Below are 27,663 nucleotides of genomic sequence, written 5' to 3'. Positions count from 1 at the left end.
TTTCAGTGTGTTAATTCCGGGACCAAGTAGTCACTGTACACGGATTAGTACCGAGATAGCAAGGACCGGATTACGAATTAAAAAAGAAATTCAGACCAGGGGTTGAGACTAAAGCAACCCTACCGAGAAAAAAAAGGAGATTTTTATTTTCTTTCATCGTCAACACTTAATCAAGGTAAGTTACTTAATATTTTTTTCTTTAATTTTAATTGTTTTAAGTGAGAATGGGTTTTAAACGTACAGGGAAGTAAGAAACACAAACCTACATTAATGCAAGTAAAAGTAGAGAAGTTCTGGTGAAAGAATTTAACGCAATAAGGAAGTTGCTTCTCTTTTATGTGGTACTTAGTTCTTTGCTTTATGTGAAAATAAGCAGATCTTGTTTTATTTCTTCAATTCATAATGGGAAAGTGTTTTAAAAAAAAGCATTAGGTTAGACGTGAATGCACAAATAAAAGTTTTCGTCTTGATGTCGTTTTAATGAGATTTTCCTCAAATAAAAAAAATTAATTGACATATATAGTAGCACTAATTGTCAGAGGTGTAAGTTCATTAATTATCAGAAGTATAATAGAATATGATTCTATACTGTGCACTTTTTTCTGAGTATAATCTTTTGCTGTAGTTTTAATAAATTTTCATTTAGATGCCCCCCCCCCCCAGTTTTTTGGCTGTAAGGTCGAACAGTGGCAAATCAAGCAAATAAGAGAAAACAAATGTAACCCCCCCCCCCCCAACACACACACACACGAAATAGGATTTTCCAGTTTGGACACTTTGTTTTTTTCCCTTTCTTGTCAATTTTTTGGGGAGGTTGCTCCCCTCCCTCCCCCTTTAAAAACCTTTGTTAAGGGCTTGCATTTTTAGATTATTTTTTTTTAACTAAGGAATTAAATTAAACCTTGCATGTTACAAAAGGAAGTGTTCGGGCAACAAACATTTTTACGTGTTCAGAGTGCCCAGAATATACTCCCTAAAATCTATACCAATGCATAAATATTTCAGCATCTGATTTCCTCCAACAAACTCGCTAATTGTACAACCTGGGCTAAGTGTAAAATTTCCATCAATTATTCACGATTCACCAAAGACCAAGAAAGAAGTGGAAATCTAGCGTCATCAGATAATAAGCCGCAACAAAGATCCTACAAAAAATATTCGGAATAATTCAATTGCAAGGTTTTGACCAAATATTGACATCATAAAATCGTCAGCAAATCAAAGATATTCTCTTTCATCGCTTCATTAAGTTCACTTATTGTACAAACACAAATGTAAAAAGGAAGTCCCTTGCGTGTTTTGATGTATAGGAAAATGCGTTATGAATTCAAGTGAAAAAGGTAATTAAGAAAGTAGAAGAAACAAATGAAAGCAAATTATGTTTTCCTTGCAAAAAAAATAATTATCTTGATTAGATAAAGATAGGAAAAAAACGGTGATTTCGGAGGAATTTCTTGTAGTCATGCAAGCAGCGATAACGTCTGCTTCAATTTCGCAAGTTGAAAGAAACAGTTATTGGAAACAATAATAAATTTCTACCAGAAAGATTATAATTAGCATCTATTTTGTTTTCTCTGTTTTACCCCCAGACAGAGAGAATCAATTCGTTTCTAGACGTGCTTATCTCGCCTGCACGCGCGCCTGACTAATTCTCCCCTGGCTAAGGATAAGTTTTTAATTATTAAAAACGGCAACACATGAAAATGTGGAATTCTGACATCTGTTTAGGCGAGATTAGCATGTACTTGTGCATGAAATTGATTAAACTTTGACACTTGGAGGTTTTTTGAACATTCATTTATGGCAATGATTTAGGCCTGCGAAGTGATAGTTTAAAATTAGTAATTGATTTTTACCTCTCTCCCTCACTCCTTTATTTTTCACTTATCCGCACTTAATGGGGATATTAATGTATTTTTAAAGTGAAATCACTCATCAGGTTTTGTAGCCATGGTACCTCGCATAAGTAAAATGAACTTAAAAATTCTTCCGCATACTTTTAACAAAAAGATGGAACAAAGAATGCAAATGCTTATGACTGAGATGTAAATGCGTGTGCAGCGCAATAGAAAGAACAATATATATTTTCAAAAGGTTTAAGATAAGTTTTGATTAACAAAGCAGAAATACTGTTTAAATGTAGATTTTATTTTGTGGTCCTTATAAAACTGACGCTCTGTACAAAGCATGCCCTAACCGTCATACACTCTTTGACTAAATAAGCCGGAAATTTAATTTCTATTGAACACTGAAAAACGTTCGTTGTGTTTTCAGCTGTCGATATTTTCATATAATTCTAAAACAAATCGCTCCGGGATTGAATACAGTTTTTGGTTTCATGCTTTATCTGATTCAGTCGATTAACGATATGAACTTTGTCCATTGTTTGATAAGATTTGCGATTTAGTTCAGTCTCATTTCCAGTGGAGAGAAATTTGTTTCATAGACCAATGTTCCTGGAGGAATTTTTCCTACTTCAAAAGAATGCATAGGCTAATTTCATTTCCGTGCTTCCCTGCTATAGTTTAACCATCGGGCAGTTAGAGATCGCTTGAATCTAAATCATTTGATGTCTTTATATCCGGCAAACATGATCTGAAATTACATTCGATCTTTTGATTTTTAGATTAAAAACTCCAGACGAAGAGATAGTCTTCTACTCTGGTGGCATGTTCTTCATATTGGCGAGTTGTCTTCCTTTTTTAAATCTGTAAAGCAATTGACAAATTGGAAAAAAAATAGAGCGAAGTGGCCTAGGTTTAGAGTAATTTTGAAATTGTTGTCTCTTTGATAAGGGAGAGAGGCAAAATGACGGGTTTAAAGTTTTTTTTTCGTTTTGAAATTAGTTTAAATTCTTGTCTTTTTGTACCATGCCCATAGAGACCAATAATTTGGCAATGAATCATCTGTATTGTATTGCATAATGAAGAGGGATATGGTTTTGTTTATTCCTAGAACAGTCTTCTTTCCATGTAGTCGTATCTTTCATCATTGACTGTGTTGACAAATGTATATCCTTAAGATGGTGTGCTATTATTCATTATTATGCTTCCTGTCAGTTTGTCTCTATATAATCAATACCCAACTATTTTCGCATAGTGTTCTAAGGATTTATATAGCGTAAGCATACTATGCCGAAATAGTGCACGGCTGTCTTTTCTAGAGAAAATGTAATTAGCACCCACGCTGGGGATCGAACTCACGATCTGGAGAACGTCAGTCCAACGCGTTACCGATTACGCCACAAACACCGCTACTTTACGGAATGTATTTTCAAGTATAAAAACGTAGTTTTTATACATTTGTCACAAAACAAGAAATAAATGAATATAATTTCTAAAAGACTGATATTATTGATAAGGATCTTAAAGAAAAATTCTCTAACAAATAATCGAATTTATCAGTAACCAAAATTGCAACGTAACATGAACTGGTTCTTCGGAGTCAATAAAACGCTTTTTGATATAACGCTTGATTAAAGAATGTTCAAGAAAATTTTCATTTAGATTTAACGTCTGCAAACAGGTTTGGGATTGAGAATTTAATTAAATTGTCGTATACAAACAACAGTCAGCATAATAATTATAATAGTGTTATTATTTGGATGTACTATGCCGAAATAGTAGTCAGGGTTTGACACATAGTGCACTCGCCTCCGGCTCGTGCACCATGTGTCAAACCCTGACTACTATTTCGGCATAGTACATCCAAATAATAACACTATTATATAATCATAACCCATATATGACATTGATATCCGATGTCATGTGTCAACATCACGAATGTATAGCACACCGTTCTTCACTGATCTTTTGAACGAATCAGGGACCTGTATACTAGTAGGTAGATTTATGGTCTAATTGATACAAAAATATCAATATGGAAAACGCTTGTCCGTGCCAGTACGTATATATGTATGTTTTTCTTTAGTTTAGGTTTGTGTACCTTAATATGTTCTGGCAATCTCTCTTTAAGATGATCTGACTTGTGTCACCATGACCAGTGTGAGTACAGATATATAGTATCAATTGACCTTGGAGTCGACTTATTGATTTTTTTTGTTAAGTGTTCGTAAGCTTGTCTAATCTTTCGTCGAGAAAAGTCTTTTATCTATGTTATTATTTTAACAATGCTCATAGGAGATATGATACGTAATGGTATAGGGAAATAGTCCTGGTATTGCTGACCTTTACCCTAATTTCAGAATGTAAAAATGTAAGTATATGCCCTATAGGTATCAGGCGTCTTCGTGTATATGCCTTTCATTTTAAGTGAACTATATGTTGCATGATAGCCTATTCCTTTGATCTTAATTCCTTATATCTATGAATGTGATCAGGAAAAAAAATCGTCTGATGATTTAAAAGTGGGGCACAATTTAATTATTAGAATTGAAAAACTTCTGTATATTTAGAATACATTATCTGATTAAGTTACCCAACATCTCATCCATGAGTTTTTGTAGTCTTCACGGGTGGCCCATCTTCAAAACGTCAGAGGTCCTGAGTCCATTCTTGGCCGTTGGACCCACAGCCACAAGTGGACTCAGAATCCCTGACGTTGTGAAAATGCGGATGGCCACACATACTAGTAGTCATGATCAGCAACTCTTGTCAGAAAGTATGTGCAAGACCAGTTTACATTAATGTATCTGTGTTCCAAAAGGATAAATCAAAGTACTATTGATAATCCAGCTTTGCTAGACTGAAGAAAACTTTTTCAGTGTCGGACATATTAACACACAATGTATCATCATATACATATGCAGTGCATCATATTATCATTACAATGTGTCATGGTATCATGTTTTTACATAATGTGTACTACACCATATTTTGTGGTCTATACAGACACAAGATAAAATCATACATGTATCTTCATATTCAATTAGCACACATGGGTAAACATGAAACTAAAACAAAAAGGTCATGCTTTCACTAAATGAATCGCCCTTCCTGATAAGCAGAGGGGAAAATCGGGCAAAAAATAGATGCAAAAGTGGTAACAATAAGATACAAAAGACGTTATTGCATGCTTTGGCAAAAATCTTGTAGTCTGAAGTCTGATTATATGTTTCTTTCCAATGTTGGCTTTTGAGTAATGGTTCGCTTTTTGCACAGACTAACAATTGGTAACTTCTGGATGTGTTTCTTGTTTCCATTAAGTTTTGATGGTACGAGAATTTTGGATGTAACAGTGTTTTTGTATCTTTGATGGATCGATCGATACTTTAATGAAACTGAAGAACTCTTTAATGTGACGTCACACCCGAACCTTTAAGGTATTCATAAAGACCATGTTGTGGAGTTGTGTTTGACCACAAATTCTCCCCCTATATAGAGGACCAAAGGACTACGTCCACAAGATGACGATCTGGTTTAAAATCACACACACATACACACACGTACACTCAAACAACAAAAAAGTTAATTGTATTGTATTTTTTTTGAAAAAATTGCAACCTAAAAAAAGAAATGTGACTTTATGACTCTTAGCAAAAAGGTCAATTTTTTTCTTTATTTAGAAAAATAACGATCGCTGCATATAAATTCCCCCGGAATGCGTTGCCTTGTATAAATAGATATTTTTAAAGCAAATGAAATGTTTATACACATGCCAAATATAGACAAACATATGGTACTGGCAGTCTATTTGATTAACTTACAGTAATCCATACACAATCTTAAATGACCTCGCTGTGAAAACAAAATATTTGCACAATGTCAAATAACACCCATTTAATGCACAGTTTTTCGATTGATCTGCAACCTTGTTACAAATCAATGGCAATTTGACGAATATGCGATTTTAATATTCCAATTAAACTCGCGTTTAATCTGTATCGCCGAAAGAAAAAGTAAAAGCTATATAACACGTGGAAAAATAATCGATGCTTTTCGTTTTAAACATAACGTACGATATCTGGATCCCTTTGCAAGCAGTTTCTATTGATTCAGTTATACACTAAAGCACTTTAGGGTCTGGATAAATAATTTAAGCGCTCGTTGTTTTAGCAATAAGGTTTTTTTTCGGGTGAGGCGAGATCGTTTCATTTGTGATTTTTATTAGAACACAATAATCCCAGCAAAGTAACATTATAAGGGAATTCACTGGTGATTGAATCATTGAAGAATTATTACGTCATAATATGGATAAGTCAGAGATGTAAATTCAACATGGAAGTTTTCTGCTTTCGTTATTGTGTGAGTATTTATTTGATATAGATGTATACAGTGAATGGAAGTCTGAGAGAGAGAGAGAGAGAGAGAGAGAGAGAGAGGCGGGGGAGTATAATATTTGTTTCCTTGACAGTTTTTTTAGTAACAATGTCCATACCGTATTAAGCTTGTACATGTATTTGAATATTGAGTAAATATATGTAACTCAACTATGTTTACAACTGACAGCTGTTAAGAGTGGAATCTTTGACAGAATAACTGAGCTTTGGATTCTTGTACAACGCAGGAATTTTTTGCATTTTCTTTTTAGATATACAATGTAGTACTATTTCATAGTAATCAAATACATGACTTTGTATGCACCTGTACGTAAAGCATTGTAAAATACTTTTTCTGGTAGCTTAGAATATCATGTTACATCTATCACACATGATTTTGATAACGCTGCTTTGTATTCGATATTTAATGTTAAAAGAAAATTAAGGAAACTTGATACTTGTTTTCAATTGTTTTTAACACTGTGTTTGAAAGTACAATATACTTGCAATTTCTATTTACTAAACTATATATTCTAATATTGCTATATTCAGAGCTAATATTATCACAAGAAATAAAAAACCTTCCCCAAAAGAAAAGATGTAATTACTGTATATTACATTGATTAACCATTTTCCTTTTTATTTTGCGTCATGTTTCGGACTAGAAGACATACAAGCCATTTTATCTCGTTTCTTTGCTACTAGCGATACCCAATCCATTTCGTTGGTCATAACTTGCAGGATATTGACTTTTTCTGGCAATTTGGCTTAAGTAATCTATGGATCTTGTGGGAGTTTGCTGTTTTCTTTCGTTTCCCTCTCGTTTTCCCCTTGTTTGTACACTTCAAGTGCATTTGACCTTTCCGTTCTAATTTGAAATAAAGACCCCCCCCCCCACACACACACACAACATACACAAGGAGTTCAAAATATTGTCAATTCAAACAAATATCTGAAATTCAAGATACTTTTTTAAAAATCCAATTTTCAAGGAAGTTTGTTGGATTGATTTGCCCCAAAAGACATCAGTCCAGGTGAATTTAAGTCTAATACTTTTGCATCGATGATTTTATATAAATTTAATATATTTTGACAAGTGGCGTTGCCTTGGTTTCTAAAAATACAACTCCTCTACAGTGTTAGTTTTATTCAACAAAACTATTATTTAAAAATTACATTTAGATTATTTCGAATAATTATATGTTTTGATTTCTTTTTTTTTTTTTTTTTTTTGCTATTGTTAAGAAAATAATTTTTTTGATATATTTTTTTTAAAACACATCCATCCAACAATTAAACTTCGATTTACATGAGCAAGCGGCTTTATCTCAAAACCAGGATCTTACTGACGCCCCTAACGACCAACTTTATCAGTACAATATGTCTCTCTTTCATTACCCACTCTCCTCCCTCTATGTATACTCTCTCCTTTTCCCCTTGTATCCCTTCCAGCACATACTCTCTCTCTCTACTCATATTCCCACTCTAAATCTCCCCCCCACCACTATCTAGGCTCTCTACATTTCCTTCTCTTTCTCTCTCTGCAACTTTCACTGCCCTTTCACTTCTCTCTCCCATCTTTCTTTCTCCCTATTCTCACGCCTCCGCCCCCATTCTTCAAACATTGCTCTCTCCTCTCTCTCTCTATACCCATTCCCCCCCCGTCAGTCCCTCCTTTTGTCTCTTTCTCTTTAATTCGTCATTTGCTCTCCCAAAATTCTTTTCTCCACTTTCGCTGTTCTCTCCTACTCTCTTACCATCACACTCAACCCCACTCCCATTCTCCACTATCAGTCTTCCCCTCTCTTCTCTCCCAACCACTCTCTCTCCCTCCTTTACTCTCCCTCCCCACATTCACTCCTCTCTCCCCCACACTCTTGCCCTCTCCTCTCTCCCCATCACTCAACTCTCTCCACTCTCACTCCCCACTATCACCTCTCTCTCCCCCCAACTCTCACTCTTCTCTCCCCCACTCCCTCTCCCCACTCTCACTACTCTCTCTCTCCACTCACTCTCAATCCCCACTCTCTCTCTCTCTCACCTCTCTCTCTCTCCCCCATTTTCACTCCTCTCTCTCTCCCCATACTCTCACTCCTCTCTCCCCACTCTCACTCCTCCCTCCCCCCACTCTCACTCCCCCCACTCTCACTACTCTCTCTCTCCACTCACTCTCAATCCCCACTCTCTCTCTCTCTCACCTCTCTCTCTCTCCCCCATTTTCACTCCTCTCTCTCTCCCCATACTCTCACTCCTCTCTCCCCACTCTCACTCCTCCCTCCCCCCACTCTCACTCCCCCCACTCTCACTCCTCTCTCTCTCCCCACTCTCACTCCCCACTCTCACTCTTCTCTCTCCCCCCCCCCCCACACTCTCACTCCTCTCTCTCTCCCCACTCTCAATCCTCTCTCTCTCCCCACACTCTCACTCCTCTCTCTCCCCACTCTCACTGCTCTATTTCTCCCCACTCTCACTCCTCTAGCTCCCCACTCTCACCCCAACGGGTTGAGGGGTGTGCTTTTTTTATTGCTACAATCACTTCTACATTTTCAAAAAAAAAATCATTATAGATAAAAATAATTTATAAGTTTTAGTGTTTTGTGTCTGTAAATTACTATAATTGCCAAATTTTAAAAGAATGGTTAAAGTACATACATCAAATCACAAACGAATCACATTTTATCAGTATTATGAACATTCTTGTACAATTACTTTGCCTAAAAAGAATATCTGTAGTTTTATATACGAGATAAGTCATACAAACGCGCAACGTTCGCGCCAAGGAATTCCCTAACAACTTCCGCCAAGAAACTCCGAGGTATTTTCCTTCACAACTACCGTCTCCTGTATTTATGTCAGCTTCATATAATTTTAAATAAAAATTAACTCTTATAATATTCATTATTTTCATTTATTAAAAATAAAGGCGTTGTACTTGCTCTAATCACACTTAGGAAGAAAAATTTAAATTAATTGAACTTATTTACAATAAATACATGAACTGCCTGACGAATATTAGTTTCAAAAATCTGGATTTCATTGTTAGTGAATATGATTCTAGATTCTTTTAATCGTGTTTGTGCTACTGGCCAACCAGGATTTGATTTAATATTATTTGTTGCATGGTTGTACTCTACTGACCATGAATACCCGTGGTTTGACACTGATGCCTGTACGGGACTTTTTGAATGGGAAGTGTTAATTGGACCAATCATTGAACCAATCAAATTATGCTTAACCTCAGGCCATTTTGATTACTATTGAAGTTATTAAGAAGACTTAAACCAATTTTTAAAGATGTTTTGTGGCATATTTGGAGGGGGAGGGGGGTGAGAAGGGGGCATAATTAAAAAAAATTAACAGCCAATCAAAATAAAGTAAAATAAAATAAAACAATGGACATGTTTTTTCACTGTAAACATCGACGCATAAAAAACGCTTTAAATAGACAAATACCAACATCCTACGAACGAATGTAACCAAACGCTTTAAGAAAAAGAGATCGTTTATTTTATTCACCGTTGCATACATTGTTACTTAAATTTCCATAGGTAATGTCCACGAAAGATAACTAAAAACTACTCGCAATTCAGTGGACATTAAAAAGACCGAAGGGGTTCCGACAAGCGGAATGAAAAGTATCGTATATTGAAGCATTCAGTCACCGATTCTGATGGAAAGAATGGAAAAGGAGAGATCAAAAATAAACTTAAAAATGGACTTTCATTTCAGGCTTCAGTCATTACTTGGAAGGTGTAAATAAATATTACAATGTGACAATTAAGTTATCATTAATAAGCATTTTCAAAATGATTGCATAAGGAAAAGTATTGCAAACTTTTGAAAATCCATATTTTCGTATAGATAATAAATGACAGTTTTCAGATAAATTACATGTAAGTGGCGATGGCCATTAATATATATCATCAAGAAGATACTGGCTTCCATATGAATACTCGAATATACTTTGAAAATAATGTATACAAAAGAAAGAGATAGAGGACCTGACCTCCCTCTTTTTTTTCAGACAACTTCTTGAAGTTTTGATAAATTCGCTCTGCGGTCTATTGCACACCAGGGCGGATGGAGATTTTTTCAAGGGGGGGGGGTCCTTAACGAGTCAATTAAAAACCCGTTTTAGAATTTTTTGACAAGCAAACCCCCCCCCCCCCCAACACACAGACAAACCACACACACAAAACAGTTGCATGGATTCCTAATGTTTTCCTTAAAAAAAAAAGATTCATGTCTTTGTTCCTTCATTTTGATTTTTCTTGAAAAGCATTTTTCAAGGAAACCCCGGATCTTAATCGCAAATTAAGTGTATAGTTTTAAGAAAAAAAAAACGTAACTTACACAAGAAAACAATACAATGATACAGTGTATAATTTCATTTATTAAACTCTTCGAAAATATTACACAAGAAGTCAATTCTTTTTTTCGCGGTAGCCGTTGCAATTTCCGAAATATTACGATAGCGGCGGTGTACATGTAAGTTGGTACCTTTGGTACATATTGTCTCTTCAAATAAATTAATATTCAATATTTTTCAGAAAAAAAAAAACAAAACAAAAAAGACAGTCATTAATTTGCAATGAGCATATTTTTTCCCAAAACATTAAACAACAATGTGTTTCTGAATTCATAATACCTGAAATTATAGACTAAATTTGAATGATTCATTATAGTGCATTCGTATAAATTGATTTTCGATAGTCTGTCGTGTAGCAATCGACCTTTGTTAGGTAACAACTGAATGTAATTTTTGTCTGTATAAGCTAATTGCTAATTTGGTTTAAGTAATTCAGACATAAAAACCCTTAGAATATATGCGCATATTGTCTGCAACAAAGATACACAAAAGCGGCACGTGCCAATATATTAATGCTAAATCACTCTTACACTAGACCTAATACCGATATTGGGGAGGTCTTTTTTTGCAGGTTTTAAACACTAAATGTAATTAACTATTGTGCATGGGAGTATTTACAGATCGAATAAAGTGTCACATTATATCACTTGTGTGGATTTTCCTAATATTTGCATTACAGAAAATCAATTCGGCTCTCAGGGCTGTAGAACACGATTCTTTGTTTACTCTTGACGCTTTTGAGATGGTCTTTTAGCATTCCCGGAAGTGATCCCTTGGGATTAATGATGGCGGGTATATTTGTTCACAAGCTGATAGCAACGCATGGCAAGCTATTTATCGAAATTCTATCTCTGCAAATGAATGAAGTTAGTATATATGTGTATTAAAATTATCACCTAGTTATTAATTTAATATAAATCCTTGTCAGGATTTCAATGCCGAAGAGTGTTAAAAATATGTATATATAAAGTCTTTTCAGATGTCTTATGATTTTGCCAATCATAGTATTTTCCCCGTTAAGGACATAGGGTACTCAAAGATATTCATTATGGAATTTTTTCAATCAGTTTTCTCACAACGTTAAGGCCATTGTGATTCTATATGTAAGAATTCATAGAAGCCATTGTAATTCTATATATAGGACGTGATCGCATAATAATGCAAATCAATCTTTAATACATGAATTACACCAATATTCAGAAAAGCTATGTGGACATTTTTCGGGATTTTCAATTTTTTCTCATGTATTTGCATTGAATTTCAATAGTATTAGTTTATTGTATGCAATAAAGAGAGATTTAAATAAATATGTGTTTTAGCCATAATAACATAAAACATGTACAAACTATTTTATAATTTCGAAAACATATTGTTTTTAGTATATGCTATGGTCTAATAGAGTGAACCCTCGCTTGCAGAAGAAATTGCAACGTCACTAAATTAAAGCATTTCCGCGATCCAAGAAACATGGCGTTAACCCCGACTCGGCCTCGGTAAATACTTGTATCAAACTACTCGAATTAATAAATAATTTGATTTTCCTGAAAAAATTATGCAATACTTTAGCTATGATATAATGCCTTGTTTACACCACGATAACTTATTAATTTATGGGCTTCAAAAAACTGAATAATACATGTATATGTTGAGACACATTGTCAATATTTGAGACTGACTTCTCTCTCTCTCTCTCTTTCTCTCCGTGTGTGTGTTTTAACTTTCACTTCCATATAAACTAGAGAAATTGATTTTTTTAATCGAATCTATTCCTTTAAATGTAACTTTTGCGCTTTTGTATACACATGTATTAATTACTCACTTTTTAGAGCTTTTCGAAGGAATCATGAAGCAATATAAAAAGGATTACTTGATTATCTTTCATTGTAGTGAGCTGTTAATCTAACCAAGTATTCGTAAAGTTTCGTCCAAAACAGCTGTATCTCTTTGAATCTCTCACCCTGTTATAAAAAAAAAAAGCTCGGGGAGGTGGGATTCGGATCTTTTTGTCAATCTACCTTTAAAATTTTGAGCTCAACTTATTAATGGCGACTTTTCGAATTTCGGAACTTTTTTTTGTTGAAAATGTCCAAGGAGTTTCGATTGTTCACCGGATATTAATTAGTAGTAATCAATTATAGCCTAGATGCTATTAGGAAGACAGTCAACTTAGTATATAGATCCGATTGACTAACGCTGTTACATACTCTCCACATATATAATATAATGTACCTGTAAGCATTAATTTGACTGATCATTCAAAATAATTAACCTCAAATCCCTAAGCAGGTGTACTTATAATTAATATGGGATTTTTTCTGCATGATGGGGGGATTGGTTCCCTGTGATAAAAGGATAGCAAATTACTGAGGTGGACAAGGGTCAAACGGACTAGTGCAGTGATTAAGGACACCATGTGAAAATAGGAAAATCTCATTAAAAAACTTCAAAGTTATCTTTTACCAGGCTTTAATGCTATATGCATGGTTAAACTGAATATAAGTTACATACAAAAGACATTTAAATTCAGTTCAACACAGTCAGCATGTTGATATTAATTAGAGCGAATAATACATCCCGCATAACAAAATATCACATTTCGACCATTTGTTATTTATTTTGATATTCAAGACCATGTCATTGCCAATTTAACCCCATACACCCTAGTTCCGTGTCACTTACATTTTGGAAGAGATGACTGAATTTAGAGGTATGCTTTCATCCTTCTCCCCTTTAATATCATTGTGTTCGAATATACATGGAATTAGTTATGGTATTGAATATACATGTAAGTTTCAAATTTTTGTTATGTGCTATTTTTGGCAACTTGATTTTGTGTACCGGTAAGTAACAAAATATTTCCGCTGTATTTCTTTGGACCGCGGTAAGTTCTGCTTTGTATTTTATGTCAGGTGCATATTTTGGGGAACTATTTGTTGAACTAGCTATATAGAGAGGTTGAAAAATACTGCTTATTTATACACATTATATATATTTGGGGGAAGGGTATCATTTTGAATGAAATAAACTTCTGGCGTACATCCCCACTGGTGCTACTGTTCAGCTGGATCGATGTTCATTTCATTTATTACCGAAGAATTATTATGTTGTCGTGAAATTACAGGTGTATTGTTCGCATTAAGTATTTTTCAAAGAATATGCATGTCTGTTGAATTGATAAACGCGCTTATGGGCGTGTGTTTATAAATTGAAATTTTTTTTAACCGATAACGTGAAAATGAAATATTGTTGGAAAATCTGGAAATCTCACAAAAATGCAAAGACGGTGAATAATTCGAGAATTCTTGCACATTGAAATTGAATTAAAAGCGATAATGCAGTCATGGTAGAGCGAAGGAAAGAGTATTGGAAATACATTAGCAGTGTGATAAAACCCAAAGGTACGGAGGCAGTAATTCACACCGATACGTTATCATGTAATGAAATCAACATACGAAATGTACATGATGCCTATTGCCAATTATAATATAACATTAACACGTGCCGAGGCGATAATCCAATACTAAAATTTGCATCATAAATTCCCCTGGGAGGCGGATCCAATGACTATACTTGATGCTTGACGAGCTCTCTAAATAAAAATACGCAAACTTGTTATGGTATGGGAATTTAGCGTTGTGTTGATGTGGTGCAAATTTAATTATCCCGTCTTTTTGCACTAAATGTTTTGTTCATTAAATTGATTGCCATGTGAAACGTTTTCGAAGGGCTGTTGAAATATGTACATCTCATTTCTGGGAAATATAAATTATAATTGAAGAAATACCAATGGGCGCATTAATAATTCAACACTAAGAAATAAATGCTCTGCATATTCGTTTTTTTTTATAAAGCAGTCGAAATTTATTGTCAAATGTTGTTCTGCCAATTGATAAATTAATGTAGATAAAGGTATAATCTCTTTTACAGGCGTTGGAAAAGTTTTCTGACTTTGTAGAAAATCAAATAATTACAAACTAAGAAGAAGATGTTCATAAAAGAAATAATTAATCAAAACACTGTTCAGATAATTGTTAAGTTTGAGTAAATGTAACCCTTCTTTATTTACATATGAAAAAAAAATTTCGCACATAGAATCGCTCTTTGAATAGATGTATCCGATCTTACCCACAAATACCCCTCCCCAATTTCGAGTTTGGATTTTTTTTTCATCATGATCGTCAGAGCCTATTCCCCTCAAATACCATTGACATAGCAGATTAATTAACTCGATCCATGTTCAATACCGAGTTCATGAAGATTCTGGGGTCGACGGCGACGCTCTCAAATTTCTAATTTTCTCTGATCTCCGACGATGCTGACAAGCGTTAGCAAAAATCAATACAGAACCTCGGAGAAAAGCAAGTGTTGTTTCAATACATCATTCAAGCCTTGTGTATATAGATAGAGAAGATGCCCCTATAGCAGAATTTTGACGATTTCCCCCCTTCAGGTGCCAGTAATCCAAATAGAAGTGGTGTCGAAATGTTACTTTACGCGCGTGTGTGTATACAGCAAATGTGATGATAAGTAAATGAAGATACTTATCAAATGGACAACTGTCGAGAGATAGCGCTTGATGCACGAGATTTACCGGTGTTGGTTTAAAGACAAAACCCATTAGCACAAAACAATTGCTGGATCAGTTCTCAGTTTTGTATGGCGCCTGTCCCGATGCTGAACGTGTTTCTTGTTTCATATTCAACCTTATGAACACAATGTAGGATTAGCTGTATATTTCAGGATGGTTTGAGGCGTGGGTACGTATGTTCTCAATTTATGAGTTGTTTATGGGGTGGAAAACTTATTCGTTCATGCCTTGTTGCAATTTATTGTTTTTGGCGAATAAAAATATTGTTAATTTCATCTTCAAACATATGGCAAAGTTTCATCTTCGTGGTTTATTGCAGAGTAGAGGATATTTTTTTCTCAGAGAATGAAAAAAACTGGAAAGGTTGCAAGCAATTTCAGCTCAGCGGGGTGAGAATTTAGGAGCACTCTCAACTGCTTAATAAGACGTTTCTCTTGTCATTTTACGTTTAAGTATATACTAAATCTATACTCTGTGCCAATTTTAAAAAACGTGCTAAATTTTAATGATATAAAAAATTATGGGGAAAAGATAAGATTGTTCACCCATGCTGCGACACCCGATGTTTTAAAATGCATATTTAGCGCTGATGACCATTTTTTGTTATGTCTCTTTCGGGTGTCTAGTTAAAGACCGCTGGATATCTTTTTTGGGGTGTGTATCTAATAGCTGTCAGGCCATGTTCTTGATAACATTCACTTATATATGAACCTTGAAATTTAAAGTGTAAGATGTCATACAGTCACAAAACATCTCAACTAAGAATTATGAAAATAGGTTTTTTTTTTCGCAAAGGGTTTAATACTGAATTTTCCTGGTTTTTTTGTCTTGTCCAGGAACTTATAGATTGTGCTTTTGGTTCGGTTTCTTAGCAGAGTTGATGCTTTTTGTCACATAGAGATATTAACCTGAAATGTATATATTTGTTTGAATTTGATACAGAATCAGAGATACATGTAGGGGAACTGAAGGGGGTTGGGATGGGGGTCAGTGGTAATAAAGATTTATAGGTCATTTTCATTTCAAGACAGAATGGGTTCTACTTTCTGGATAAATAAGGAAGAAATTCTCATAAATATGACCAAGTTTATTATTTCATAGATGTAAATCAGCTTTATGAAAAATATCTTGTACACAAGGTATCTTCGTAAGAATAGACTACAGTGTTACTCGATAAAGCCCGCACCTAAACATTGCTGATGTTTTAATTACGGACAATGTCACACCCTTCATCTCAAGGCCTTACAAAATTGATGTCGCTATAAATTATACGAAAGAATTGTAAGATAAATATGTCAAACACAAGCTTAAGACATACATATAATTAACAGTATAAGTGTACATGTGTATGTAGTGCATTGCCAAAACTCGGTAGATAACTTGCTGAAACACGTGTTGCACATGCACTGATGTTGGTCGTGAACACTAATTATGCCACTTTCTCGAGCATTACGTCCCCAAGTGTTTGCATCATACCTAACGATACTACTTAGTCTTATCAATTGGTAAAAAAACAGTATTAATATAGCACATTTGGCTTGTCCTGTTCCTGCAAAAAAATAAGAAAAATTCCCCCTTTGCCAGCAGAAAGTGTCGTCTTGGAATGCAAAGAAAAGAAAGAAATATTTTCGCCCTGTATTTTCTGTGGTGTGAGTTGGAAGAAAAGGAAGGCGTAAGTTAAGCATATATACAGCATCTTTTTTCCCCTTCCCAATGCAGAGAATTTGTAAAGATTACAGTAGAATCTTATCTGTTTGTTGCCTCTGCTCCGATTATCCACTTCCAGCTGTTTATAGTTCTTGTGTAAACTAACTCTTCGTTCATGATGTATCAGAATTTGTAACGCTTCTCATCCAGGAAATATGAAAAGGTATAATGATAAAAGGTATATGCTGAACGTTATAATCATTTTTTCTGCGTGAATTGCCAGTAAAATACATACTTAGGCACTCCCAATCTTAATTGGTAAATAAAAATATTTCTATACTGTATATTATAACAATGTATATATCTTGTATATAATATATATAGTACATGTTTTTGTATTTACACTGTACCAATTAAGATCGGGACTGCCTCTAATAAACCAGTATAGAAGATAAAAATATGTAATTGCATGGTGCTTCATATATAAGTAATAGCTGGAATAAATAAGCAATGACCAAGCAAGAAGCAACGCCTTCTGTATGTAGTTTTAAGTAGGAGCAACATGAAATCGAAGTTTCCGAAGTTGATTGCAGTTTCTTGATGATATCGTATGAAGAATATATAGAACTTTATAAATTTGCAAATAGAATTGATTGGGTTTTTCGATTCGTGCAAGTTGTTTTCTCATTCGTTTAAATCAAAGTACTTTCTTGGTGCAGACGCATCAAACCCAAGTGCACCAATATGTTTTTCTTCATCGAAAGCTACTTTCGAGTCCATTATCCTAAGCATCTATTGTCTTGTGTAATACTTGTATTTTTGAGGGGAAAGGAGAAAACTATGCACATACTTAAAACCTTTCTCCGGGGGATGAGGGGCTTCATAATTGTAGGTCTGTAGAGAAATATAAATATCGATATCAGTATTCGCTTGTCTCAAGAGGGGCACATTACAAACCTGCTTTGGTGATAAAACAACAAAACTGAATAAGATGAAATATCGACCGCCATTAACTAACCTAATGAAGAGTTTTCGAAAGAAGTCTCGCGAGATTTGAAAGCAGGCGGCGCGATGATAATTGAAAAATGGAAAAACGTTTATGCTGTAAAAAGAGAGATTTTCTGCAACGAATATAAATTGACATCTTATGTTTGTTGTATGGTTGGCATAAAGCAAGAATTATCTTTGAGGTTGAAGTCTGAGACAGTTGAATGTAGCCGTTTGAAATGCTATCAGTTCATAAATGGAAACAGAGTGAAACCTTTAAATAGGAAAAAAAAAAGATCGGATCTGGATAAAGATGATTAGATTCGTCATGTTAGTGTTTATCTTGATAGTGATCAATATAAACCATTTACAAACATTTGGTCTACGACCTTGCAGATGGAGCAAGTGACCGCAAATTTCGTCGAAAGACATTTTTCGGAGAAAAATTAGATATCGGCAATATAGTAATAAAACAAGAGGATATTGTGTGTACAGATTCATATACATGTGCTGTATGTATTTGCACTGTATTTCCTCAAGTAATAGGTAAGCAGTCTGCGAACTTGATAAAATTAGGACATATAGGTACAGCTGTACATATGTATATCATGACAAATGTGTGTAACACAGAGATGTATGTTAAATAAATGTAGATATATTTTGCGACATGTATGGATTTTTATATTTCTTGATCAGATAAAAATATTTGTATACATTTTTTAACATGAGAATTTAACTAATTGCTTGTACATGAATCAACAAATTTCGCATTTTGTAGACCTTTAAAGACGACTCATTTCGCCCCAGAGGATTAATCTTGAAATCAATCTAGTCAGGTTTCTTTTAAGTAAATTACCTTAATGAAGTTTTCATGTAAAAAGATATTTAAAAGAAGTTTATTGGCTTATGCAGGATGCCGTTTTCCAAACCCAAACGTTTTCAGTAATTTAGAAATATATATCCAAACAGACCACCAAAGCTTAAAAAATATTTTTAAGTTTAGCTCATCCAAGTGTGAATTTTTTTTTAGGAAAGTGTTGATTTTCAATGGAACGACATAAAATAACAGAAGTTTTACATACATTTTCTTCAGGTGTCTTGTTGCACGGATGAATGAACTTTTTAGTATACAATTAAAATATGTGCAGACATTTAACTCGGCGGGTGCAACCGCATGTATATCCTTGATGTCCCTTAATGGTTGGTTTTAAAAGGATTTCTTTTATAAATCCGCGACTGGTAGATCTATTACACGGCTGGTACATATACTTATCACGACCAAAAAAGTTTCTGTTGGGTAAAGGATTTGAAACTGGGAATCATTTTCTCAGGCTATTTCAGTTTATGTGATGTTGTGATGTGGTCTGTATCTATTTTTAGATTGATGGACAACAAACATGAAGAAATTCAGAGAGAAACCCTTGGTGTGACGTATTTTTTGCATTCAGTCAACTGATATGGTGGTGTGGCCAGTAGTTTTGCGTAAGTTATTTTTTTTTCAATTGTGTGTGCTAAATTATGGAAACTCAACATTGGGTCCATTCTATTATTGAATTACTCACGTGACCTCAAGTGAGCATTTCTATACTGTCTTCTGTATGTTCTTTCTGCTAATTAAGGAAAATTTTTAATCAATGTTGTTTAACCTTATGAGCATGTTCACTGCCGTTACACTATTAAATTTTCTCCAGCTGTTCAACAAATGAGCTGTCCTTTTAATTATTAGAATGATTCCTCTTTTGACTGGGAATCTTTTGGCACTCTATATATATTTTCGTTCATCGAAACTCCTCATTCTACTTGTTCAACAAAAGTAATTTTTATCGTGATTAAAAAAATGACAGGGCCCTAAAATTAGACCATTAGACTAAAGAAAATATAGGTTAATACAGTTTCGCTAATTTCAAGCATTTTGGTCATATTGAACAATAACTTGACATTGATTGTGATGTACTTAACATATATTTTGTCAAAATCGTTATCAGTGAAAATTATACTGGATGAATCTAACCGCATGATCGAACATACATGGAAAATAAAATGTATCTTGTCTCCCCGTAAGCATGCGTGAAGTGCTTTTTAAAAAGAAAATTACTTCTGATTCAAGAAGCTACACTTAAAAATAGATTTGTCACATGCTTAGATTCGTATATTTAAACACGTAAGACTAAACATAATAATAACACATATACATTGTATGATAAGGAATCCCCCCGAGTTTCAGTTTTTTTATGTACATGTATCAACTTCATAATGAATTGAACTGGATTCATGCTAGACGGTAAGGCAATTGAGTCTTGATCGAGAAATTGATAATATTTTTTGTTTTTTTTTTCTCTGATGAGAGGAATTTTTAGATTTCATTTTCAAAAAATGGTAAAATTTACACTTTATGCGCAAACATTCTTAATTAGGCTAAGTCTCATTGAACTTCGTAAGATACGGTTCCCAGTGGAAAGTAAACACAACAGTTATTGTATGAACTCTATTTAAGTTATTCTAAGTTGAAATTATGATGCATGAAAAGTACTAGTACTTGTAGAAACAAGCATCCCTCTTGATAATGTACAATGTTTAATGCATAATCTAAAAGAATTTCTTCGCAATGACTCAATGCTTGCAATGGATATAAACTTAAGGTAAAGAAATTTAGAAACGAGAACGTATTTTGATAACAAGGAGTAAAGAATTTGTGTCTCTAGATACAGAATGAATCTTTCATGCTGACTATTAAACATTGGATATTTATTTAATCTAGAAAGCATTATATAATATTGATCTTGAGAGACAGGTGAACCCGTTATCACTGGGTTTTTTTTCAACCTGACACGTGTGCTAACGTCAGTTTATATTATATCAACTCTTGTTACTTCATATTTAATTTTCTTTATTAAGGCCTTCCGTCTTCACGGAAGACCTTATAGTGATTCTACTGTTTCTTCTTCTTCTTATTTTTCATTTTTATTTTTTTTGACCTTTTCAAATCGCGATATCTCAAAAACTACTCAATGATTTTCAGCCAAATTTTCAGCAATGATGTGTTATCTCATGTCATTTTGAAATATTGAAAAAGTTTGGAAAAATTTACTTCCGGTCAGAAATTATTACGATTTTTCACCTTTTCCACTAAAAATCTAGTCCGTGAATGTTCTCAGAAACTGTTAAAGACAGGAGTCTGAAACTTTCAGGTATGATAGAAAGTGATTTGTAGATGTGTGATGAAAACATTTCGTGTGTCGTCGCCACTTCCGGTCGTCACAGGAAGTGGTTAAAAAGGTTAATTTTTTGAACTTTTTTGTTTTTCATTATTTTTTTAATTATATTTATAGGTTATATAGAGAGTCTTATCAGAATGCTAAATATGTAATTTGTTTAAAAATTGATTAACCCGTACTCTAGATATGTATTACTTGCTACTTTGATGCGAAGGTCTTTGATAGCGAAATTGTTAGCGTGTTGAAACTTTCACACGGGCGACTCGTATTCAATTCCCAGAATGTCTCAATTGTAAGATTTTATCTTTAAAGGTGGGAGGAGGGGGGGGGGGGTAATGTCGTTCAGCGTCAGAGCAATGGTATTTGACTTCACAATAGTAGTGCGTTTATTTACTCCTTCATAAGCAGTTTGCAGTTAAATTTTGCACTAAACATAATGTGCAAACATGCAGTTGGGATATGACAAAGCAAGGTAAATGTAAGTGTAGCTAGGTACCTATGCAATTAAATCGCAAATTGGAGATTTGTCAAATTATATTTTTAAAGTAGAATTTATTATTTTCTCATCTTGATTCAATAACAAATAGCAATTTCGATGAAAGGAAAAAAACTTCAATGAAATTTAGTTCAGAACAAGATTCGTCATAATTAAGAGCTCAAAGCAACTTAGCGCATAAAGGTATGGCTAATTAATGATATACAGTGTATTAAAATAATAAAACACAAAAAATCTGTATACTCGAAACAGTATATGAAAAAATATGCTTTCAAGTAATACATCAGTGAATTGTCAATCAATTTTTTATGCGTGTGTGGTGCTGACTAAGGAAAGGGAGGGGGGGGGGGGTAACCAAATGCATGAAATCAGGTAGAATAAAACAAATCCGTGTAGATAGTCCTTAAATTAAAAAGAAAAATCTTATCATAATTTTATATTTTGTACAATTTAAGTGTGAGAATATCAAACTATAAAAATATTCACACAAAGACTTTATGGTCATACCCCCCCCCCCCCTTTAAATGATGTCTCGTATTTCTTTCCGTTCCAGTTTTGCAATATTTTCAAAATTTAAACGTTTAATTATACTCCCGCTCCAAAGGAGAGGTTTTACCCTTGTGTGTCTGTCTGTCTGTCTGTAACAAAATTTTCGTCACAGTTTTCTCAGCAACGACTCATCGCAGATGCTTGAAATTTTAGCACACACTTTGTTGAGGCATGCCATATGGTGGGATTAATTTTTTTATGAATCTGGCGTCAACTTCCTATTTATCCGTGCGTCTGTCCGTACAATATATAACAAATTTTGGTTGCAGTTTTCTCAGCAACTACTGATTGCAGATGCTTGAAATTTTTGCACATTCTTTGTTTAGGCATGCCATATGGTGGGATTAATTTTTGTACGAATCCGCTGTTAACTTCCTGTTTATCCGTGCGTCTGTCCGTACCATACATAAGAGATTTTGGTCGCAGTTTTCTCAGCAACTACTGATTGCAGATGCTTGAAATTTTAGCACACTCTTTGTTTATGCCTGTAATATGGTGGAATTCATTTTTGTAAGAATCTGATGTCAACTTCTTGTTCATCCTTGTGTCTCTCCGTAACTGAACTTGTGTACATTCACATCAAAGTGGGGGTATTACTAGTGAGCACTGGCTCACAGACTTCTTGTTATATTTTATTTATGAAGGTGTTACAGGGAATGCACAACATAACAAGTTATTAGTGAGGAATCAACTTCTCTGAACACAGAGAAGGGACGGAAGACCTTCTTGTTGCCATGGCAACAAGGTTTCTAGTATATTATATAATTGCCTAAATCCTAGGGGGCAATGCCAAGAACAAGGGATGATCCAAGTACATATTTAATTATTCTAATTGGGAGAGGAGGCAAAGATATATTTTTGTAACCCCCCCCCCAAAAAAAAAATTACAGAATGCACAAATAGGCTTTAGGACCACATTTCGAAGTAAGTAGGTTAATGAATTAAACCCGTCAATCCCCGTTTCTCTTTTCTCAGTGAAACGTTTTCAATATTTATCTATACTTAAATTACGTTTAAAAACTGTGACAATGTCTTTAACTTGTCGCCTAATTTATCAATTATTCACAGATACAACAGTGATGATGCTGTTCTGGCTGATGAGCGTCACCTGCTCTGGGACGTGCCCCGAGAATAACGCCCTGAAAGAAGCCCTCACGTGCCTCCACAATCTGACGGACGGGGAGAATGCCAAGGTCACCATAAGCCCCGCGGACATCTATCGGACCAAGCAATTCTGCGAGTATGTACATGTATAACGATATAGGGTCGAAATAATTCGCACATTCTTCAGGATTCTTGATAACTATAAGCTATCATTGAAATATGAAGATAAACGAAACAATAATCGGTACAAAATACAAAATAGTAAGCAGCGCAAACACGGGCCTCTGAAAACATCAGAGATGGGATCAGGTGTCATGGAGGAGTAAGCACCCCCTGTCGACCGATCACACCGATAGTGTTACTTGTGATAGGGCGAACAGAGAAATATTTGAAAATAATGGCCTAACAATCTGTGCGAAAGACTTCTGTCAACATTTGACCTAACGACAGATTGTATTTGCAAACAAGGTCATTGATAAAATATATATGTGTGTAAAAAAAGTGAGTACACTTCAGACTGTAAAGAAAAAAGAAAAAAAAAACTTAGTCTGCGACTTCACAGGTGTTTTGGTACATTTGAGTCAATGCTGAAGAATATTTCTAATACATAAATTAGTATTTTGTATTTTTAAAATGCGTATACTTTAATAGTGTATCTAGGAAATTAACCAAATCTTGAGGATATATACTTTGGATAACGTGGTATTTCATGCATAAATGGCTTCTGCTTTTATGCAAATTAAATGCATACGCCAGTGTATATATTTAGACACGTTCATATGTACATGTACCATATGCCGCCATGTTTTCTATTGTTTTAACTATGGGTTATCTACACCATGTACCACCAATAATCCTACGTAAATTCTAAATTTACTGTGTTGAGATCAATACAGATTTGGCATGGATCATATAGTTAATGTAATTGTGCTTACAATCATCCAGTAAATTGAATTTTTACCAGTAAATTGAATATTTACAACACTTACAAATTTGTCAACTATACTTTTGCAGAGAAAACAAGATACCCGGTAACTCTAGATCTGGCAAAATCCCCAGTCCAACAATTAAGAGGAACTGTTTCATTGCATAGTTAAACAAAATAAGTATTTTTCTCATTTTAGAAATGGAAACTTTAGAGACTCCGTAAATTGCTTACGTAATTTACACCAATCGTGTAAGGATCCGGTGAAATTAGAGATGTTAACGAAATACGCAGATCCTAACGCCTGGCAAGCTGGATTTGATAGACTATGTCACAGTATGTCCCGTAAGTATATATTATACGTCTATGTAGTGAGTTTATAGATCTTTAATAGTGAGTATTTGGTTTATAATCTGTGAAAAAGGTAGTTTGATGTACATGTGTATTTTTCAGTATATATAAGTAAAGCTGACTGCATCACGAAGCAGAATACTGAAATCCAGAAATGCACAGAGAGCAAACAAAAAGAAGTCCAAATTTCCAACGAAGCGGGGGTGACCTATAGCATCAGTGAAGATGAAGAAAAATATGTTAAGAGTGTGTGTGGGTAAGTATATAAAAAATCTGATTTGCTGGTTAATAGTCTCCTGACGGTGAAATGGAGGGGACTATAGGGTTTTCACTGTCTGTCTGTCTATCTGTCTCTCTGTCTGTCTATCTGTCTTGTTCCTTTGTCTTTCAGCCAGTCTGTCTTGGTTTTCCGTGATTGCATATACATGTACTAAGCTGATTTTGATATATTAGTCTATCTTGCCGAGTTACAGACTATTTTGTTCCACTTCCATGATTTTCGAAGTAATAACAGCCCATATCACTAGTGGGCTCCGTATTGCTTATGCAGTACTCTCAGAATGCTCCTTGAAGAAACATAACAGACTAACAGTATTGATAATGCATAGCATTCTATTTAAAAAAAAATCAGTTACGCAGAACTAGAAGCACAATTTTTGGCAGTGATGATAGAACGACCCTCCTTTTTTATCTCTTGAACCTATCTTGCAAAGTGCATTATTGAAATTTAAGCACACTCTCATTATTCAACATCATGCATCCAGTGAAATAAAACGATTTCATTAATATGTTAAAGAAAGTTTCTTATTTGCATATACATAAACATAATTTCCAAATTACATGTCTTTGTATCCAGACAATGATATGCTTTATTAACTCATACTTGCGTAGGAAATCTAAATTGTGACCAAATGCAAATACCCCATGTAATTTCGCTCATTATTTTAATACCTGGAAATAAAATGGAAGTTTATCTCATTTACCAGTTCTGGCTGCCTGGATTAATGGCAAAAGATACAACTAGCATTATCGAAAAAAAATATTCTTGGCCCCATTAAACTTTTAGAGTCGTCTTCGATACGGGGGCCCCAATATCCGTTCTCCCTATTAATTGTGTCATTAATGGTGTAATAGACGTATTATACGTTTCCAGCTCATTGATTGGGTGAAGTCACAAATGATAACAATGAATCAAAACCTCCTGTTTTCAAAGTGTCTTTGACGAGTATAAATTTCTTGTTGGAAGGATTTTTCTTTAAAATTGAAATTCTCTTCATTTTTTTTTTATTTTCGATAAACTTGTTCTCAAACTTTTATGGAATCTATTGTATAAATATTGCATGTAGCTGCGCCTCGGTTAACAATGGTTTTCTTGGGGTGAAAATTTTCAATGTTACACTCAACTACATGCAATATTTATTATATTATACTGAATATTTTATACAAATACATATAACAGTGAACCTTGCGCGCATAAATTCTGCACAGTCACTATTTTTTGGAATATCACCCGTCGTCAAGCAATGTTGACTGTTGCTACGCTGGAGGGCGTGGCTTCATCATTCAGCGGGTAATGGTGTTTTTGAACAAATGTTTCTCGACGAATCAGATTCAACTAATTTACATGAAAGTATAATATATAAATATACACATTGCAGTTCAATTTAACTGATCAAAAAATGTTTTCCCAGCAACATACACTATTTCCTAACTTCAATATAATTACTGAGTAATTTTCTTTTTCTTTTTAAGGGTTTATGCGAGGTTACAAATTTTAGCCCATTAATTTCCATATACGTTACTGTCCACTCATCTTGTCGTTTTTATTACAGGATATTCCAGGTTTCAAACCATTGTTTCAGCACACAGATAGGAAACAAGTGTGGTGAAGACATTAAAGCTGTTTTAACAGACTTCAATAGTGGTCTAACACCGCCTATTTGTAGAGACTACAGCTTTGCGCCAGTGAGCTCCGCAAGGACCAAGTTTTCCCTTCGTTTATCGACACTAACTGCGTGTTTTATGTGTTTCGTGGCGTGGATGATGCTATCATGATTAAAAGTCAAGCTGTAGTGAGTGTTTGGGTTTTAACATTCCAATATTGAAATTGTGAGAACGTGTGAATTCCGGTGTAGCAAAGTTTTCATGGGACTTCGATTTCGAAGATGTGATGCAAGAAAGATAACTCGTACTACGCTCATAAGACAAAACCCTCCTTGTGCAATTTTATTTTTTAAAAAAAAGTATGTGTGCATTGAGTGGTTTTTCACTCAATATATAACTGGATATCATGCCATGGATACAAGATTTTTTTTTATAAAGATATATATGTATATCATATAAAAGTGAAAATGTTTCAAATCGAAGCATATATATTATTTTGCGTTCGTGTTCAAATGTGTTGCATAACACATAAAGTTCAGTGCTTACAAAGTATTTTAAAGTATAACATGACAGTGCTTAGTACATTAGACTATGCGTAAGAGTGTTGGAAGTACTTGAAACTATAAACATTGTTTTAAAAGAAGTATGAATGTGTTTAACAATATGATTAAATGGCAAGACAGGACAGGTTTGACAAAATTTAGAAGATTTTTAATTTATCTTTGTATCCCGTTTTGTAAAATTATTAACAATGAACAGTTAAGAAGTAAAATCCCACGTTTTTTTTTTTTTGGGGGGGGGGGGGACGGAAATGTCAAAGTAGCCGTTTCGAATCCACTTGTGCAATATAAATTGTTATAGGTATTCTTGGATGCTTTTTACAATGTATAAGGACAAAAATATCTGGATTTTTGACGATCGACCAAAAAATTTTCTCTGCATGTGGATTCGATATTTAAAAAAAAAACATTTCAAGTTTAGGTTTTAATTTTGAAAAATTTTGAAAAAAATGTTTCATTTTTAGCTCACCTGAGCCGAAGGCTCAAGTGAGCTTTTCTGATCACATTTTGTCTGTAGTCCGTCTGTCCGTCTGTCCGTCTGTCCGTCCGTCTGTCTGTAAACTTTTCACATTTTCGACTTCTTCTCAAGAACCACTGGGCCAATTTCAACCAAACTTGCCACAAAGTATCCTTGGGTGAAGGGGATTCAAGTTTGTTCAAATGAAGGGCCACGCCCTCTTTCAAGGGGAGATAATAAAGAATTAGTGAAAAATTAATAGCATCTTTTAAAAATCTTCTTCTCAAGAACCACAAAGCCAGGGAAGATGAAAC

The 27,663-nt window shown here is 34.4% G+C and overlaps 1 protein-coding gene across 4 annotated transcripts; it reads left to right on the top strand.

Moving 5' to 3' along the window:
* The first annotated feature begins 73 nt into the window (after nt 1-73).
* LOC133195911 (uncharacterized) lies at nt 74-26,762 on the top strand. 4 transcript variants are annotated; one of them, XM_061331892.1, is made up of 6 exons: nt 74-175; nt 19,189-19,290; nt 23,137-23,308; nt 24,297-24,442; nt 24,551-24,704; nt 26,281-26,762. In XM_061331892.1, the coding sequence occupies exons 2-6, from the start codon at nt 19,266-19,268 to the stop codon at nt 26,501-26,503; spliced, it is 720 nt and encodes a 239-aa protein (XP_061187876.1). In that variant the 5' UTR covers nt 74-175; nt 19,189-19,265; the 3' UTR covers nt 26,504-26,762. The 4 variants fall into 4 exon arrangements, with proteins under 4 accessions (XP_061187876.1, XP_061187875.1, XP_061187874.1 ...); XM_061331891.1 differs by lacking the exon at nt 74-175 and adding an exon at nt 6,126-6,203; XM_061331890.1 differs by lacking the exon at nt 74-175 and adding an exon at nt 14,992-15,343.
* The last annotated feature ends 901 nt before the right edge of the window (nt 26,763-27,663 follow it).

The sequence above is a fragment of the Saccostrea echinata genome, unplaced genomic scaffold (assembly GCF_033153115.1).
Source record: "Saccostrea echinata isolate AGI-Se365-2 ecotype Australia unplaced genomic scaffold, CSIRO_AGI_Sech_v1 ptg000029l, whole genome shotgun sequence".
NCBI lineage: Eukaryota > Metazoa > Mollusca > Bivalvia > Ostreida > Ostreidae > Saccostrea > Saccostrea echinata.
The sequence above is the reverse complement of the archived record's forward strand: the minus strand, read 5'-3'. Positions and strand labels throughout refer to the sequence as shown.